A 19,046-nucleotide genomic window follows, 5' to 3' on the forward strand; every position below is an offset into this window, starting at 1 on the left:
ATCTATTCTTGTTCATCAAATTATGTTGATCATTATATCCCACATAATGAGTGAGATCATGTGATACTTATCTTTCTCTGACTGGCTTATTTCGCTTAGCATAATGCTCTCCGGTTCCATCCATGCTGTTGCAAATGGTAAAAGTTCCTTCTTTTTTATAGCAGCGTAGTAGTCCATTGTGTAGATGTACCACAGATTTTTAATCCACTCATCTGCTGATGGACACTTAGGTTGTTTCCAAATGTAAGCTATTGTAAATTGTGCTGCTATGAACATAAGGGTGCATATATCCTTTCTGATTGGTGTTTCTGGTTTCTTGGGATATATTCCTAGAAGTGGGATCACTGGGTCAAATGGGAGTTCCATTTGTAGTTTTTTGAGGAAACTCCATACTGTCTTCCATAGTGGCTGCACCAGTCTGCATTCCCACGAGCAGTGCACAAGTGTTCCTTTTTCTCCACATCCTCTCCAGCACTTGTCATTTGTTGATTTGTTGATGATAGCCATTCTGACAGGTGTGAGATGTATCTCGTTGTTTTGATTTGCATCTCTCGGATGATTAGTGACTTTGAGCATGTTTTCATATGTCTCTTGGCCTTCTGTATGTCCTCTTTCGAGAGGTGTCTATTTAGATCCTTTGCCCATTTTTTTGATTGGATCGTTTATCTTCCTTTTGTTAAGTTGTTTGAGTTCTCTGTAAATGTTGGAGATTAAACCCTTATCGGAAATATCATTGGCAAATATGTTCTCCCATGCAATGGGCTCTCTTGTTGTTTTGTTGATGGTTTCTTTTGCTGTGCAGAAACTTTTTTTTTTTTTTTAATGTAATCCCATTTGTTTATTTTCTCCTTCTCCATTGCCCTAGGACAGTGATGGCGAATCTTTTGAGCTCAGCATGTCAGCATTTTGAAAAACCCTAACTTAACTCTGGTGCCGTGTCACATATAGAAATTTTTTGATATTTGCAGCCATAGTAAAACAAAGATTTATATTTTTTATGTTTATTTTATATATTTAAATGCCATTTAACAAAGAAAAATCAACCAAAAAAATGAGTTCACGTGTCATAGGTTTGCCATCACTGCCCTAGGAGTTGTGTCTATAAAGATATTGCTATGACATATGTCTGCTATTTTGCTGCCTATGGAGTCTTGTAGGATTTTTATGGTTTCCTGTCTTACATTTAAGCCCTTTAGCCATTTTGAGGTTTTTGTGTGTGTATGGTGTAAGTTGGTGATCTAGTTTCATTTTTTTGCATGTATCTGACCAAACTTCCCAGCACCTTTTATTGAAGAGACTGTCTTGACTCCATTATATGCTCTTGTCTCCTTTGTCAAATATTAATTGGGCATAATGGTTTGGGTTGATTTCTGGGTTCTCTGTTCTGTTCCATTGGTCTATATGTCTGTTCTTGTGCTAGTACCTGGCAGTTTTGAGAACCGTGGCTTGGTAATATAGCTTGATATCTGGTATTGTGATCCCTCCAACTTTGTTCTTCTTTCTCAGGATTGCTGTGGCTATTCGGGGGTCTTTTTTTATTCCAGATGAATTTTTGGAGAGTTTGTTCTAGATCTTTGAAATATGCCATTGGTATTTTAATGGGAATTGCATTGAATCTGTAGATTGCTTTGGGTAGTATGGACATTTTAATGATGTTGATTCTACCAATCCATGAACATGGTGTGTTCTTCCATTTGTTTATGTCTTCCTCTATCTCTTTTTTCAATGTCCTGTAGTTTTCCGACTATATGTCTTTTACCTCCTTCGTTAAGTTTACTCCTAGGTATCTTAATTTTTTGTGTGCAATGGTAAATGGGATTGTTTTTTTCATTTCTCTTTCTGTGAGTTCATTATTGGTGTATAAAAAGGCCATAGATTTCTGAGTGTTAATTTTGTGTCCTGATACATTGCTGAATTCATTTATTAGGTCTAGTAATTTTTTTATGGAGTCTTTGGGGTTTTCCAGAGGGTCTGATTTTTCATTGGTCTGGGGTGCAGCCTGGGCAAAGGGATTTTTTTTTTAAACATTTCCAAAGTGGTGCAACCAATTTTAGAACCACTTGATCTCATTAATCATTAAATCTCTTAATTTTAAAACTTGGGGAACTGAGGCACAGAGAAATAAGCCACTGGCCCAAAGCCACTTAGTGAGTTAGAAAAAACCCTAGGACTAAAATTCAGGCTTCCAGACTACTCATCTCCTTCATACATTATTTGTTAAGTGAAATTTTACACACTCCATGCTGATTCTTCCTGTTCTTGCCTTTAATGATGATTGTGCCCTGGTATCAGACACTGATGATGTTTTGCTTTCTTCTGTCACCACCAGAGGAGATGAGAGATGAGGAGGTCCACACCATCCCTCCCGAGTTACGGATCCTGCTGGACCCTGGAAACCTGGACAACCCACCCATCCGGGGAGGGAGAGGCCAGAGTGGAGGTTTCCCCTTTCCTTTCCTGGACATCCCCAGGAAAGGCCAGAAGGAAGGGGGAGAAGATGGGCTCCCGCAGCCAAAGGACCCTGTCATCCCCGGCTTACGACTGTTTCCTGGTCCCAGAGAGCCTGAGGAGGTGCAGGGCAGCATGGATGTTGCCCTGTCAGTCAAATGTGACCATGAAAAGATGACCGTGGCTGTAGAAAAAGATTCTTTTCAGGTCAGTGCAGTTCCTGAAAGGAGGGAAGAGAAGGCCACTTCCCCCCGCATCTCGCCCCAGTACGTGTTAGTTCTTTCTCTCCAGCTCTTTCACTTCGGGACTCCAGAGGCTCCATACTGTTTTCTCAGTTGGACGGGCTCACTTCCCCTCCGCTGCGATTCTCACCCGGTTTCTGTTGCTCTCAGCAAGGGGGGTTCCAGATCCTTGTGTGTCAATATTTTGCTATTGGGTTTCCAAGGCCAACAAACACAATCCTGTTTGAGAGGCGGTTGGTAGGGGGCGGGGGACGCAGGCCTCCAGCAACCTTTACTTGGAAGACCAGGCAAACTGTGAACTGTGTGCTGCAGAACTGCCCGTGGGCCCCCTTTATGTTTTGGTGGTGGTTGTTTCAGTCCAACAGCTACTCGGGGATGGAGCTCACCCTGTTGGATCCTACCTGCAAGGCCAAGATGAATGGCACCCACTTCATTTTGGAGTCTCCCCTGAACGGCTGCGGGACTCGGCACCGGCGGTCCGCCCCGGATGGCGTGGTGTACTTCAACTCCGTGAGTGTCCTCCAGAGCTGGCAGGGTGTTACCTGAAAACTAGTCTTAAAATTTCTGTGAAAATGAGGAGGGGCATATACCCCAGGCCCGAACCAAGCAAGTGTCAGTTCTCAACAGAATGAGATGTACTTCGACCCTGGACATTTTTGTTTCATTTGCTTTATTGGTGAATCTGTGGGAGTTGGGAGGCCCTGTTTTCTTGGTTGGAGCATCGGTGGTCCTCTCTTCCATATCCTGGTGAAAAGGGGTTCGCTGGCAAGGTAATTATGCCCCTTCTCTCTGGCTAAGCTGCAGGGTCAAAGGCCTGGTCCTTAGGCTGAAATCCAAGCCCTTGGGCTATGAGTGAGCACATCTACACACGGAGCCAACCAGACCCCGTCCTCTCTGGCCTCATTTGAGTCCTGCCCAGAGTTCTCCCTCCCCCATGAACAAAAGAGCCAAAAGAGAGAAATCCAGAACGGGCTATTAAGAAATTATTACTTAGTCTCTCTCTCCGCCTCTAAGAAAGATCTGGATGGAAGAAAATCTCATTTCGGAAGTTTCCCGGAGGGAGGTTTTCCAGATCCCCCAGTGATCATCCATTGCAAGCCTTTCTGAAATTGCTCTCGTCAGTGCATCTAAAGCCTTTCAGATTAAACCTATTCTTGCAGAGATGACCCTAGGCAGTAAATACTAGAAGACTGTGGCACATGATGTCTCAAAAGAACGTTACTTTTGATGGTAAAATAAGGCTCAAAGATCCCTATGTCCAGCTTTGACACGGCGTGTGTGTCCTTAGCGCCTGTCCCAGCTTTGGCTTGGGACAGGGAGGGAGAGACTGCTCATTCCCCTTCGTTCCACTGCTGATGGATAGACACGCTTGACCCATCTAGAGAATAGACTGGCGATCAGGTACTCCAGTCACCGTGGCTCATGTGGGCACCGACTCTCCTTGTGAGCCCAAGTTTATCAAGCCTCAGACAAGCTTAGAATGTTTGAGCGGGACAGAACCCTAAGATGCCATCATTCAACTTCCTCATTTCACAGGTGGGAAATTGAACTCCAGGGAGTTAAGAGGCTTGCTTAGGTTTGAGAACCTAGTTAACAACAGAGCCGGGACTGAATCTAGCTTCCCGACCTCTCGTGCACTCATCTTTCCTCAACACCGGCTAGCCCTGCTGATCTCCCTTTGTTATTGGAATAATTTATGGACCTTTGACCTCTGTGATGAACACCCTCCTGCCAATGCCAACACTAATTTTTGTTGCATTTATCTATTTTTTTTCCAGATATAATGAATGGCACATTACTGATATACTGCACTTAATTTTGGAATTTAAAACTTGTGTGTAAATTAACAACAATAAGAGGCTATGAGAATCTGTCTGTTAAATAAAAACTTAAAAAAGGGTCATTTGCCTCAGAAGAGAAAGGTGTATCATGAGCCCTTGAAAACCCTTTCTTCTTATATGTATGTAGTATGGTGGTTATTATGATGATGAGATGGTGATTCTAGGGTAAGCAGTATCCTAGGTGCTTGCTTTAATTGCATCAGTACTTTCTTTTGAGGACCTGGTAAAGAACAGAGAGGTGGTTTTCCTACATTCTCTTCCTGTTCTCTTGCCTTCAGTAAATATTTTAGCTATTTGTTCCAATTATGATTGTAGTAGTCAAACTTACTATATATTTTTGTTTTGGAACATATTCATAATCTAAGCATGTAAAGCAAAAAATAAAATAAGTAAAACAAAAAGACAGCATGACTGTTCTACATATGCAGAGAAATTATTTATGGAGTCATGGTCCTTAGGTGAATTTTTTCATCTTATCCACAGCTAACCTAGAATAATCATTTCAGTCAATGCCATGGAATAACACATAATGTACTTTTGTGCATCTCTACACCATAGAGAAATATATTAGGAAGAAAGTGGTGGTGGTGGCGGGGGGTGGGGGGGAATAGAGGAGTACGAGAGAAAAAATGAGGAGAGAATGGCTCAGTAGTAAACATTAAGTCATTTGCTTCTAACTCAAACCAAACTTTTTACAAATCCTGATTGATACAAATAACAAGAGCTCCCTGCATTAGCCAGCTCTTGCTATTTCTTAGAACTTTTAATGTGAAGAGAATTTTTAATATGAAGAGAAGCCCCCTAGTGAAAGCTTTAATATGAAGAGACGCTCCCCTATCCTGCTAGATAGGCAGGTCTATTGATAACCCCATTCAACCCTACTTCAGTGTCTAGTGTTTTCTCACTGTTTGAAATTATTTGTATTTTTTTCACAAAGGAAGATACATATTTTGAACATGAATTGGGTTTCTCTTTATTTTTTGTCTCTTTGAAGAAGAAATCCTAAGCCCACTTGGAGGTGTGTGTGTGTGTGTGTGTGTGTGTGTGGTTTTCGCGCATGCACGTGAAAACCAAGTGTATGTGATTTGGTGTTTTTGTGACGTTCTCTGTGGTATCTTTGCCTTTTAGATTGTGATACAGGTTCCGTCCCCTGGGGGTAGTAGTGGTTGGCCAGATGGTTATGAAGATTTGGAGTCTGGTGATAATGGATTTCCAGCAGATATGGATGATGGAGATTCTTCCCACTTCAGCCGACCTGAAATTGTGGTGGTATGTGTTTGTTTGTATTAGGTAGTAGGTGGAAGATGTTGTCTTTAGGAACTCTCAGGGCGGTGGGGGGGAGGGGGGGGCGTGGATTAGATGTTTAAGTCCAAAGCTCAAAAAGCTACAGGGCATTTATCCTTTATCCTTCCTTTGACTGATTGTCCTCGGTCTTGTTTTCCCCCAGTTTAACTGCAGCCTGCGGCACGTGGGGAATCCCAGGAGTTTCCAGGACCCGCCCAACAGAAACATCACCTTCAACATGGAGCTGTACAGCACTGACCTCTTTCTGGTGCCCTCACAGGGCGTCTTCTCGGTGGCGGAGAACGGACACGTCTATGTTGAGGTGAGATTACAACATTAGCCTTGGCCTTCAGGTTAGTGCGCAGCTGTAGTAGCTCCTGGGGTGTGAGCTCAATTGCCCTGCTCTTCCTTACAGCCCTTGACCAGCTCTGGGTGAAAATGCTTCCAGCTTGATTTCTGACCAAAGCAGAAAATTTCAGGACTTGCTACATTATCCTAAATGGAGAGTGTTCTATAGATGAATGTTTTAAAAACGTTGTTTAAAGTGTGAATTCTAATAAAGCCTGTTCTTGCTTAGCATTTTTGGAACAGTAGCTCAGTAGTGGCAGTGTCAGAGTTAACCATGAAATGTTTCAAACCACCTCGCATATTATCTTTTAAACTGCACACAAGTTAGTGAAATGCTATGTGCTACTATATCTCATGAAGATTGTCTTTTTTTCCTAGATCATTGTTTAGATGTATCTATACTTTTATTAAAACTATTTCCTATATACAATGATAATGATCATGCACAGCATAAGTCTGTGGAATGGCTACAAAAATATTAGGTAGTGGTAGTAATAATGAAATAGCAACAGCTAGCATTTACTGCGGATTTATTTTGTGCCAAACTCAGTTATAAATATTGTAATGAAATATTCTTCAAAGCAATCCTCTGAGACAGAACTACTAATATCCCCATTTTGTGGATGAGGACATCGAGGCAAAACTTATCTAAGGTCACACAGGTAGTACCTCTTAGAGTTCAGAGTCAGGACTCACCCCAGAGCCCACACTATTATCCACTGGATGCTACTATCATGTATTCTCAAGTGCCATTTGAAAGGAGAGAAAATGTAACGTATTAGCAGTGCACATATCCAAGTTCTCAGATAGGATTCTAGAAACGATAACTTTCCTAATGGCCCCAGGATATCTGCTGGTCTTACAGAGGAGTCACCCTCTGATGAGCTAGTTGTGGTGCTAAGCTGCAAGCCAGTGCTCTGCTTCATGGTGGGGGGAGTGAGAAGCATAACGGTCAAATGGGGTTCTTCTATATATTACAGTAACTGCAGTGCACATAATTTCTATTTTAGAAAGACAAATAACTCTTGTATTTGTACTGATTCTGGGACAGAGCCTGCTGACTCTAGACATTTTCCTGGATCTCTTCTCTTTTTTAATTCCCTGTTTTAAGAGGTATTCTCTTTCTTTGGGTACACCTTCTCTCTCCACTGGGGAAAATATACTGCTTTCTACATGCTGTTCCTAATCATAGATCTCTTCTAATCCAAGATCGCTGTTCCCGTCTTGCTTTTCTGGCTGCGCGGTCCATGTGTGCCGTCGGTCCGTGACTCCCTGTTGTGCTATAGATTTTAGAGGCTCTGCTTCACTGCAGTTTGTTTTCCAAATGTGCGCCTGGCTTTGCTAATTTATGGCTCAGCTGCTTTATGCTAATCTGTGGCCAATCTTCCTCGTGTATCCAACCCTGGGTGTTTGGTTTTTCTCCCTTTCCCTCCAGTGTGGGCCTACTTAAGGTAATGGGTTTATTTGTTTTTTATTCATATCTTCCCACTTACATCTTGTCATATATCATCTATGTTTTTCACAATTAAGTTCTGTCAAAGACATTGTCAAGTGATGAAAAAGAAATGAACCAAATCTTTTGCTACCATTTTAAATATCAAGTACATTGAGGAGAATTTGGGCAGGGGGGAAACGCTATACGCTATTTTATTTTAAAGTTGTTTTAGACGACCTAAACATGAGAGAGGATCTGTAAATATTTTGCTAAACAGGGTAGCAGTTATGCATCTTCTTTGTTTCCCAGTTTGGATTTCACTGCTAATAAGAAAATTTAAAAAAAAATTTTTCTCTAGAATTTTTTTTCTTAGGGTAAATAAAACTTAATCATAGTCTTGCCTAAAGAAATATTTCCAAGTTTTTTTCTCCTGGCCATCCTTATCATATCCCCTCACAGAATCCTCTATTTACTCTAGATCATACTCCCTTCTATTAATCCAAGAATTGATCAGTTTTTCCATCTGGGTTTTGGTCATCTTGAGTGATATTTGGTCACATAATGGCAACTTTTCTTTTGGTTCATTTGAGTTGGGGAATTTAAAAAATTGTAAATAATCCCCCACATATAAATCTTGAGTAATACCACTAATAATAGCTGGTGTTCCTGGAGTAGCCGGGACCTGTGTTGTTTGCATGTCATTTTGACTTTACACATCCTCACAATGACCGGACCTAGTAGGTAGTCCCCCTCAGGCTGTAGGGAAGGAAACTGAGGCTCAGAGCTCACGTTCATGTGCAGCAGCGCACACGATTTCCTGGGGTTTGTCTCACTCCAAAGCCCACAGCCCTCCCATACCCATTTCCCGTCCATTTTAGAGTAAAAGACTTATTAATAACCTTTTTCCTCCAAAATGACTTTTTGGGATACCTTAGACCAGCGGTTCTCAACCTGTGGGTCGAGACCCCTTTGGCGGTCGAACGACCCTTTCACAGGGGTCGCCTAAGACCATCCTGCATATCAGATATTTACATGACGATTCATAACAGTAGCAACACTACAGTTATGAAGTAGCGACGAAAATAATTTTATGGTTGGGTCACAACATGAGGAACTGTATTTAAAGGGCCAGAAGGTTGAGAACCACTGCCTTAGACATTCTGCCATTTCATATTTCTTTGAGATTAGAGAAAAGATTTACATTTCTTCTATCACACAGTTTTGCACTGTGGGTCCTAAATTCATGAAAAGGAGACTTTTTTAGTTTAAATGGGGTATGTGTAATTTGCTATCTTTTCAAGATAAAATATTTGTCAGGAATATTGCAAAAATAACAACATGACTATTTACAGACTATCAAACACTACTTGCTAGAAATATTTCCTACAAAGTGTTCTCCCAGGGCCACTTATTGGGCCTGGTTGAATTGACCCTGTAGCTACAGGGAAATAGGAAAGAGAAAATGGACTTGTGATCAGAATATTTGGGCTTAAACTTTGGTTATGCCCAGTATTTGCTAGATATGATCTTGACAAGCTATCTATTCGATATGCTCAGTTTTTCCTCGGTTTATAATGTGGAGAAGAACATGTTTATCTCATCAGATTGTTCTGAGGGACTAAGCTTTAAGGCACAACAGAGTGACATAATCGTAATCATCTCCATTGTTGAGTGTCTTGTAGTTAACCATGAAGGGATCTTGCAAAATAGTGCTGTGGACTGAGAGCCGCATGCAGTGTCAGGGACTTCCCCTGGGTTTCTCAGAGTGGAAAGTGTGTTTACATCTCCATGCCTTTTGAAACGATTCTGGAGCTATTGGCCTATGGTTAAGGCCTCACTTTATTTCTAAAGTGTTTATTTTGATTCTAAGTTTAGTCAAGGAATGAAGCATAGAGGGGAGAGGCAGCTCGCACGGCCATCGGTGTATCACCAAATGGAGAATCCAGTCTGGTGCAGGGATTTTAGCTGAGTTCAGGATAGTTGAGGTTTGAATTCTGTTTACACTGGGCCAAACATTACTTCCTGTTTCTAAAGAAAAGAACCTTAACAAGGTTTGGCCATAGCCCATAGAATGTTTTGAAAGAGGGAAGTGTAAATGAGTCGGAAACGTTTCCAGATTAGATTTCCCTTAAAACACCGTTGGGCTTAAAGAGTGAAGGGAGAGTACTTGGCAAGGCCTGGTTTGGACCTGTGAGCGGCTGGGACACTTGGCCAGGCCCGTGATCGCCACCAGCTCGCACCGTAGCTGGCATCCAGCCACAGGGCCAGCTCTGCCTGTCCAGTGAAGCAGGACTCTAAATGACTCGGTAGCTTTCCCTGCCATGGGTTAGGCCCACTCTGACTTGTGCAGTTTAGAAGTCCGGTACTCCCTGCCTAGGTTAAGTAGATTCTTCCTCTCTATTTTTTGAGCAATTTTTAAGAAGAGCAGAGCTTGCCTTACAGATGCACTGTTGTGACATCAGGAGCTTTGCCTGTTGGTGTTTTATTTATTTTGGAAAATCCACTTTGCTTTTATTTTTAACTCCCAGAGGACTTATGGGAGGTTGAAGAGACTTAGTCATTTTGTACTGGAATCTTCCAGGCTGGCGTTGGAACTAAATAATTCACTGTCACCATCCATATCGAGTTTCAATAGAAAATATCTCTTTCTTCAAAGAATGTATATGTTGCTTTTATCTTTAGAAAGGAGACTATAGATGGATGTTATGGGAATAAAGAAATGTCTCTCATCAGAAGGACTGTGTTGGTGTGTTCCCCTTGTGCCTAAAGTAAAAATGAGATGCTAACTTGCTTCTGTGTCGATCTCGCTGTTCTCCGTAGGTGTCTGTTACTAAGGCTGACCAGGAACTGGGATTTGCCATCCAAACGTGCTTTATCTCTCCAAATTCGAACCCCGATCGGATGTCTGATTACACCATCATTGAGAACATTTGCCCCAAAGATGATTCTGTGAAATTCTACAATCCCAAGAGAGTGCACTTTCCCATCCCGCACGCCGAGATAGATAAGAAGCGGTTCAGCTTTGTTTTCAAGCCCGTCTTCAACACCTCACTGCTCTTTCTGCAGTGTGAGCTCACGTTGTGTACCAAGAAGGAAAAGGACCCCCAGAAGTTACCCAAGGTTAGTGGGCCTTCATCCACGTGTACTGTTACTTTGACAGTTTTAGGTGAGTCAGTGTGACTTACCAGAGGCGTTTAACCACAGGTTATCACAGGTGGCGGTTTTCGGTTTGGGAACTGCCCTATCAAAGTACAGTGGGGCCTTGACTTACGAGTGTCCCGACTAACGAGTTTTTCGAGATATGAGCCGTCTCTCGGCCGATTTTTTGCTTTGAGTCGCGAGCTAAAATTCGGGTGAGGAGCCAGCTCCAGATACCCCACCGCTAGTTGGCGCAGCGAACGTCACAGTGAACGCCACAACATCAGCCCAGCATCATGTGTCTCACTCGTTCACTTTTTGATTTGACATACGAGTAATTTGAGTTACGAGCTCCGTCACGGAACGAATTAAACTCGTAAGTCAAGGCCCGACTGTAATAAAGTCCGTGTGAGCAGGGAACTGTGAGTTTTCTGGAGTCTTAGACAATAAATCCTGGCAGTATGATTTTTTTTTTCCATGCATGCTAAGTAATAGTATTTTATGGATGATAAATCAAGACTGTTTTCCATGGAGGGAGAGGTCTGGCTTTATCTTTGCTATTCAGTTAGTGTGCGGTGCCAAAAGTGCCGAGAGCCGAAAGGACAAGTTCAGTGTGAGGATTGATTTTTCCAGGCCCCGCTGAGACTTGTATTGCAATTGTTTTTTTGACCTTCTCTGTGTGAGTTATAAGGCTGACTTGTCTCAGGAGGACTTCTAAGGGAAAGTAACAAATATTTAAATTTTTCTTGGTCCCATATCGGTTCATCATGTTTACTTCGTACCACTCCCCATATCGAACCAGTACATTTTGTACAGAAATCAGAACCCTTTGAGCTTGCTGGAATGGCTACTGGGGGCGGGGGAGGGGAGAAGAAAGGGGTCAGCAAGGTAATTACCTCATAAAGTTGACCTTGCGCATGGAGGGTGTCTTCTGCCACGGTTTCGTTTGTGTGATCTGCCGTAATTATGGATAATTTCACGTGTGCATTTATTCTGTGGATATTTTACACAGCGTAAGCTTAATTCTCATCCTTTTGTAGTCACATATAAATCCATGTCTAGAAGTCTAATCATTGAGCTGTGACATTAATAATGCATTGTAGGTATGGAATTCTCTCACTGCATAGGTTGTAAGAGATAGGTGTAGAGGTAGGAGTGAAAATTATCAGAATCAGATAGATTATCATTGATCTGAATCCTTTGCACTATCATATTCCCAAGGGCATCCACTTACTATCAAATAATATTTTGTAGTGCATATGAAAATACCGCCAATCTGATCGTAATCATTAGGGAGTTCCTACATATAAGGGGATGTAGACCGTGTTCTTCAGGTTGCTCTGGGAAACATTGATGCCTTAGCCTTGTAGCATTCACCTTCCAGTGGCCAGCAAGGCTGGGCCGTGATGGGCGGTGGTAGAGAGCCACGGGGAACTGAATGCTTGGCTGTGAGACCCCGCTGTTTCCTGCAGGCAGTGGAGGACTTTTAGGAGTAAGGGATCTAGTAGGGGAGGCCTGGCAGTTACTGGGTGTTTATTGATGGCTTCGGCTGTTACCTTGCACTGAGCCTAGACTGTAGAGGCCCAGCTTCATAGTGTGTTCATCTGTGAAAATTAGTCCTAATATTTTCTTCCCAACATTCTAAGGAGAACTGTAAGTCCCAGTGGATGACATGGGGTGTTACCCAAAACCTAAAGTCGCTATTTATACCTGAGGTAAGATACAGTGGAAAGAGCAGGGTGACTGACAAGGACTTTAAGCAAGTCCCATGACTTCTCAAAACCAGCCTTCCCTCATCTATAAAATGGAAATAATAGTATCTGGCTTCCCTCGGGTAGAGGAGCAAATGAGAAAGTTCCCCATTTATAGCGCAGTGGCTTAGGATGGCTGTTACCACTGTCTCCCTGTTCACTGCTTATAGTTAATGTTATATGTCCAGTGACTGCTGAGTGTTTTCTGTGACAATAGACCCAAAGAATCTTCCAGGAGGCAGTCTCAAAGATTGTTGAGTCCACCCCTGCCCTTTGCTGAGGCCAGAGAGAACAGTGTCTTGCCCAGAGTCACGCAGTGAGTTAGTCCTAGAATCTTAGGCTCTTCACGTGACTGAAGAACCAGTAGGGAAGTAAGAAAGCTTTTCCTAAAATGCGAATCTTTTCAACAATGATGCCCCTTCACAGACAGTCCACTGTTTCTCTTGACAAGAGGGCTATTGTAAAGGCTTATCTCTGTTTGGGGATGGAGGTCTGTTTATACTATGTGTTTGACTTGCATGTTTCTCAAAGCAGCAATGATGGTAAAGCCAAAAGTCTTTGTTCTTTTGTGATGGGAAGAGCTTGAAGTTAATTCACTTTCAGGGGTGCCTTGCTATAGACTTTTTAAATGGTTGATATATTTCTTCTTACAGCAAAAGCAAATAGATGTCAGTGACATTAGAGTTTCACTTATTCATGAGCATAGACAAGGAACCAAAGTTATTTTAAAGAAAAAGTAATGGAATGTAATCATACTCTTTAAAAACAGGTCCACTGGGCTTGGGCACACTAGTTCTAAGTTTGGGGCTTTAAAATAGCTAGAAGCAGCTGATCTCCTGGCATCCACACCTGGGTACAGCTCCCCTGAACTCTGGGAACAAGAAAAAACAGATAACTGGGAAGCTTTATTTTGCACAAGCCTTTACCAGGATTTAAATCAAACAGACTTGACAACATGATTATCTTTTTGGACAACAGATGTAAAATCTGTCACCTTCATAATGCAATACATGAAGTTTCCCACAATCACAGATCGTAAACATGAACCATTTATGTGAAGCCGGCTTGGTCTAGGGCCAACATTTGTTGGATAGTTTCTTTATTTTTCACACTAAATAATGCTAAAAACTCCAGTTGTTTCATGGGAAGATTGGGGGGTAGGGGGGAATGACAATATTTATAAGCTGTTCAGTAATATTTGCATCTTTCAGTGCAGCTGAGAATACATGGGGCCTGCCACTATATCTCCCAGATTATTTGTAGTTCTTTGGAAAACACCCAGATCTCTTGTTTTTCTGTGGCCACCAGCTGTTAGCAGTCTGAGAAGGGGCACAGGACAGCTGTGCAGGCTGAGCTGGTGAAGCCTATAGAGTGACCCCTGACTCTCTTTGCTCTGCCTCTCTGCAGTGCGTGCCTCCCGATGAAGCCTGCACCTCACTGGACGCCTCAATGATCTGGGCCATGATGCAGAATAAGAAGACGTTCACCAAGCCTCTCGCTGTGATCCATCAGGAAGTGGAATCTAAAGGTGTGTTTTGGGAGGCTCAATCAGAGGATGGGGGGCTCAGGGCTGCTCATTGGGAGGTTCCAATACCGTAAGTCCAGTTTTATTCAAAAGATACATTAATGGCCAATTAGTAATTTTAGAAAAGGGTTCTTTGCCTGAGGAGTTTTTTATTCAGTTCATTGTCCTACTGACATGGAGCTCAGTGGTCAGGGATACCTTTGCAAATGATTTCCTCTTTATTATTTGATCAGAGTCAAGGTTGTCCCGGTCACAATGTCACTCTCTCTCTTGCATTTAAATATGCTTTCTTGACTGTGTAAGAAGGGATTAGAGTTCTTCCTGGCATGGAAAGATGGACTTTCCATGATCTCCTAGGAATGGTGGTGCTGGCTACAAGCTATTGTGGTGTTTTGTCGAGATCGCAAATGCCTTTGGGGAGGGTGTTATGTATGTGAGCACCATCCATCTGAGCTGTCACAGCAGAAGGAAGGTTGAGAACTAGTATTCAGATGTGTTTTTATAATTTAGTTTGATGCATCTTCTAGGAGAAAAGGAAGGGTGTACTCTAAGAGGGGGTACCAGTACCTGGGAGGACGGCGGGGCAAAGCAGATCTGGCATAGGCCAGGCCAGCCGAACCAGCGGGGGGCAGAGCCGGGCTCTGAGGGGCTTTTCGGAGTGGCTGCGAGGCCCTGTGGACTGACCTGACAGAGCAGCATCGCTCCAGCCAAGGGCATGAAAAAGCGAGAACACACCAGGCAGCTGTCAACGACCAAACGTCATCTGGGCAGTTACCGTTATCACAGAAACATTGTCTGAAGGTGCCAGACTAAGAGAAGGCTGGGAGGGTGAGAGTGGATTTCAAGCCTCTGGGGTAAATATCTCAGGGCTGGAGCCCCAGGCTGCCTTCTACCACCCGAGGGGCAGAGAGGAGCCTGTCACCGGCACCCAGGGCCTTGACAAAAGCCAGTGAGCAGCCTGACTGCAGTTGCTGGGCATCAGCTGGGAGACCTGCTGGATGGTGTTGACACCAGATCTGGGCTTGGGCAGCTCTGGGATGGCATTTCTGATCCGAGCTTTGTTGGATTTGGCAAGAGTAGGCAGCAGGGGCGGCCCTGGAGCAAACAGGACCGAACGGAGCAGAGGCATGTGGATGCCGTCCAGTGGCGTGACCTCTGTGAAAATAGCAGTGCCATTCCTACTGTCATATCTGGTGACGACATCTGCCCCCTTCCCAGGAACAGGCTCCATTCAGAAAGGCAGGAGAGGGTGGCGGGAGGGCGCTGGTGTAGAGCCAGAGCCTGGGGGTAGCTCTTAGCTTTCTCTGATAACTAACTGGCTGTGGGACTTAGGAGATCTCCCTGCATGGCCTCGGATTTCATTTTCTTTATCTGGAAAAGGAGGGGTTTGGACCAGATGACTTCCAGAGGCCTTTCAGAGTGTGAGCTGTAACCCTCAGCTATCCTGTTTGAAGAAGCAAACTAATCTTTTCTTCATTTCCCGGCCATCCAAAAGTTGGTGTGGAATATAGCTGCTTAGTGGTTCCTCAGCAGTGTTTTCATTGTAGATATTGTTTGTTTTATCTTCTTCTTTTAGTTGGTTTTTAACCATTTGAAACAGTTAGAGCAGTCATAGTCTTTCAATAAATGGATTGCTCAGTTAGTTTCTTGTTTATGGGGTCCGGGGAAAAAGAAATTAATTGTGTTGTAAAGTGTATCACAATCGGGCTGCAGCTGGCTCTGTTTTGCACTGGGCACGTGGTTTAACAATAGCAGCAGCCACTTCGTACTCCCGCTGTTACTCCTACCTACTTTGAGAGCAGTAATTCTGCTGGTAATTGAAGGCAGCAGCTTGCGTTTTCCTAGGCCAGACAATAATTAGGCATTAATATTGCAGCAATATAACTTCCAGTAATTCATTCATTCTTCTTTTAAGTCCGGTAGTATTTTTCTAAGTAATTCCTCTTGTAAATTAGGCAATTGCTTTTATTTAAACTTCGTGTAATTATTCTGAAGGGTGAGTGTTTTCTTTATATGAAGTTCAAGGGGAAAGTTTTACCAAATATCAAAGCACTTTCAGGAGATTTGCTAATTGAGACTAGATTTTGGTGGAGAAGTGTGTAGTGACGAAAGTTCACTGCTTCGATTTGTTAAACAAATGGAGGAGGTTGGACTGAAGGCCACTTCCCAGGGTATGTGTGCATAGACGCTTTCTCACTTTGCATGGAATGGGGTAGGTTTTCTGACGGTTTTCAGCTCTAGGAGGGACTCCTCTTACCTTTAATGTTTATTTTCCTTTGACTCTAAATTATTTCTCCTCAATGCAGGCTTTTGAGTCTGTGCTTTTCCCCTGCCTCTCAGTGCATTGGGACAGTCAGTTGAAAAGGGAATGTGACATTTGCCTAATAGCACTTGTTTATTTGAATAATAGAATCACGAATTTCTTCTTCTTTCCAGACAGCGTTGTATGTTACTATAGTAAGACACAGATCCTATATTCCCTCTGGAAGTGGGCAGGGCTCTTATTGGGATTGACATTTGGGGTAAAAATTTTCCAACCAATGGGACATTTTACTGTCCTTTTACTGACACAGGTGCTCAAGGCCACACAAGTTCTGGCCCTCCTGGCCATTGGGTCTGTCGTATTTCTCAATACTTGAGTTTGCTGGGGCAGCTGATAAAGGCTCTCAGTGCCAACTTCACAGCCAGGCAGAGGTCTTCTCAGGGGCTCCTGCCAATAGCATGGACACATTTCAAGCAAGGTTTCTTCCTTCTGTGGGCAGGGAGAACGGGCCATCAAGACTAAATAAATAATTCTGGGTCCCTCCTCTGAGCCACTGTTTTTAGTGGAAACTTCCCGAGCTCCTGCAACACATCTTTGCCAGTTTTTATTTCTCAGTTGCTTGGGAGCCAGTGTTGGGTGAGCCATCTTTTGCTGTTGATACTTTCGGCAATAGATGATGGTGATAATGATTGTCTAACATTTAGTGAGCATTTACTTAATACAAGGTTCTGTGCTTCATAGGGGTTATAGTTAATCCTCTTAACCCCTTTGTGAGGCAGGTAGAGAGGGAGGCTCAGTAACTTGGCCAGGGTCACACCACATATAAATGGTGGATCTGGGATTCGACTCCAGGCACTTCGATTCCAGAGCCTGTGCTCTTAAACCCTATGCCTTAATCGAGGTGGAAGTTGATTCCAATTTTTAATAAAAACTACAAGTAAATAGTTTACACTCTATGAACTGAAAAGAAGATGAGGATTTTTAGGAAAAAAATCTCTTCCCCCAGAGGGTTAAGATATTGGGAAACATGTAAACTATTTAAGAGAGTATTAAAGTTTAGGAGACATTCTGTGACTTTGAATTATAACTCACAAAAACGCTCAGAAAACATGAATAGTGTATGCATATTATGGTTTATGGCAAAACAATTAAAATAGTTGAGGTGATGCCATCCTGCCATATTTTCTGACATATTTTGAAGTATAGGCATGTGCGTGCTATTTGCTTTGGATGCTGTGACCACTTTTTATAGCATTTGAGAACACTTAGGCTTCCACAGTAAAATTGGTTTTACCACGTCAGTGATGTGTGTTGTTTTGTTTTTAACTGTGAAAGGGAAGAGTAATTTCTCTGAAATTTGGGGCTCTAAAATTTTGGACATACACATGAAAAATGGGCACCAAAAATCCCACAATGAATGTCATACCCAATTTGCCATGATTTATATATAATATGTAATCCTCAGCGAGTTAAAATGAACAAATTAAATGTTGAAAATACTGAATTTTTCCCATAGTTCTACCACATAGCTTTTAGACAATAAAAGTGTGCTCAGGACAGCACCCAGCATATCATGGGCACTCAATAAATGTTAATTTCCTTTCCTTCCCCGTAACCTCTCAGCCAAACGGAGTTTTTGGAGGGAGGTGAAGGGGATGGAAGGGAAAGTTGTGAACGTCAGTTGGAAGTTAATCCAAGAGAGGCGTTACTTTTTGGAACACATTTGATTTTTCCAGAACAAAAATACTCTAAAGCACCAGCCAGGTTTTGTCCTCAGCCTGAGGTAGAAATGAGGGGAAGGTGAGAAGAAAGAAATATAGAAATACTTCATTGACACACCAAGACATTTAGTTTCTACCCCGTAAGAGAGAAGAGGTATCGTAGGCATTTTTTTTTTTAATTCAATGTGCTTCACATTTAAAAAATTTTTAATCTGGAAAATTTCAAACATATACAAAAATAGAGTGAACTCCCATGAACCCTCCTCCATCTGGTTTCAACAATTACCAATTCGTGGCCAATCTTGTTTTATCACTTCCTGTCCCTGGGTTGTTTTGAAGGAAACCCAGACATTTCATTTCATCCATAAATATTCCGGTGTGCACCTCTGAAAGTTAAGACCCATCAAAAGATCCCAGTAGAGAGCTGCTAAGATCAAAATAAAAGTATACATGATATTTATGGTTACTTATTCCCCCCCCGCAAAAAAAAAGAAATGTCCATTGGGTACCTACTATATGCTTGGCATATAGTAAATAGATTACCCTGTCCTTACGGCCTTCAGGGCATAGTACAGTTTCACAGCCTTAGCACTCTGGGTGTTTCGGTTGGATAACGTCCAAATGGCGTTTGTGTGGGGAGCTCTCCTGTGCATTGGAGGCTGTTGAGCAGCATCCCTCTACCCACTAGTTGCCCATAGCACACTCCTCCACGATCAGCTCTGACGACCCAAGATGTCTCCAGACTTAATCAAATGTCCCCTGGAGGGCAGAACGCAAAAATCAGGCTCAGGTGAGGAGTATTGATCCTGGGGGAAGGGTACAGATCAGTGACTGGGCAATTGCAGCAAATGCCATAAATAGTGAAACAACCCAGAGAAGGGGCTCATTTTCAGTGAAGTAAAGTGAGTACTAGTAAAAACTGAACCTTAAATGTGACTTCATAAAGGCCTCCTGAGTCTCCAGCTTCATCTCCCCATCCCTCCCTCTTTGCCAGATACCAGTAGATGCGGGTACCAGTTAGATAGCTTGTTTTCCTTTGGGCCTGCTCGT

General features: G+C 42.8%; 1 protein-coding gene across 2 annotated transcripts in view; it reads left to right on the forward strand.

Annotated features, from left to right (window-relative positions):
- The window catches only part of TGFBR3 (transforming growth factor beta receptor 3), a 197,068-nt gene that overhangs the window by 162,180 nt on the left and 15,842 nt on the right, over nt 1–19,046 (forward strand). For both annotated transcript variants that reach the window (XM_059688825.1, XM_059688826.1), the window contains 6 exons: nt 2,330–2,655; nt 3,048–3,200; nt 5,660–5,800; nt 5,979–6,137; nt 10,419–10,718; nt 13,895–14,015. In XM_059688825.1, the coding sequence (XP_059544808.1) occupies nt 2,330–2,655; nt 3,048–3,200; nt 5,660–5,800; nt 5,979–6,137; nt 10,419–10,718; nt 13,895–14,015 (1,200 nt within the window). The remainder of the gene's footprint in view (nt 1–2,329; nt 2,656–3,047; nt 3,201–5,659; nt 5,801–5,978; nt 6,138–10,418; nt 10,719–13,894; nt 14,016–19,046) is intronic.

Source organism: Myotis daubentonii, chromosome 3 (genome assembly GCF_963259705.1).
Source record: "Myotis daubentonii chromosome 3, mMyoDau2.1, whole genome shotgun sequence".
Classification (NCBI taxonomy): domain Eukaryota; kingdom Metazoa; phylum Chordata; class Mammalia; order Chiroptera; family Vespertilionidae; genus Myotis; species Myotis daubentonii.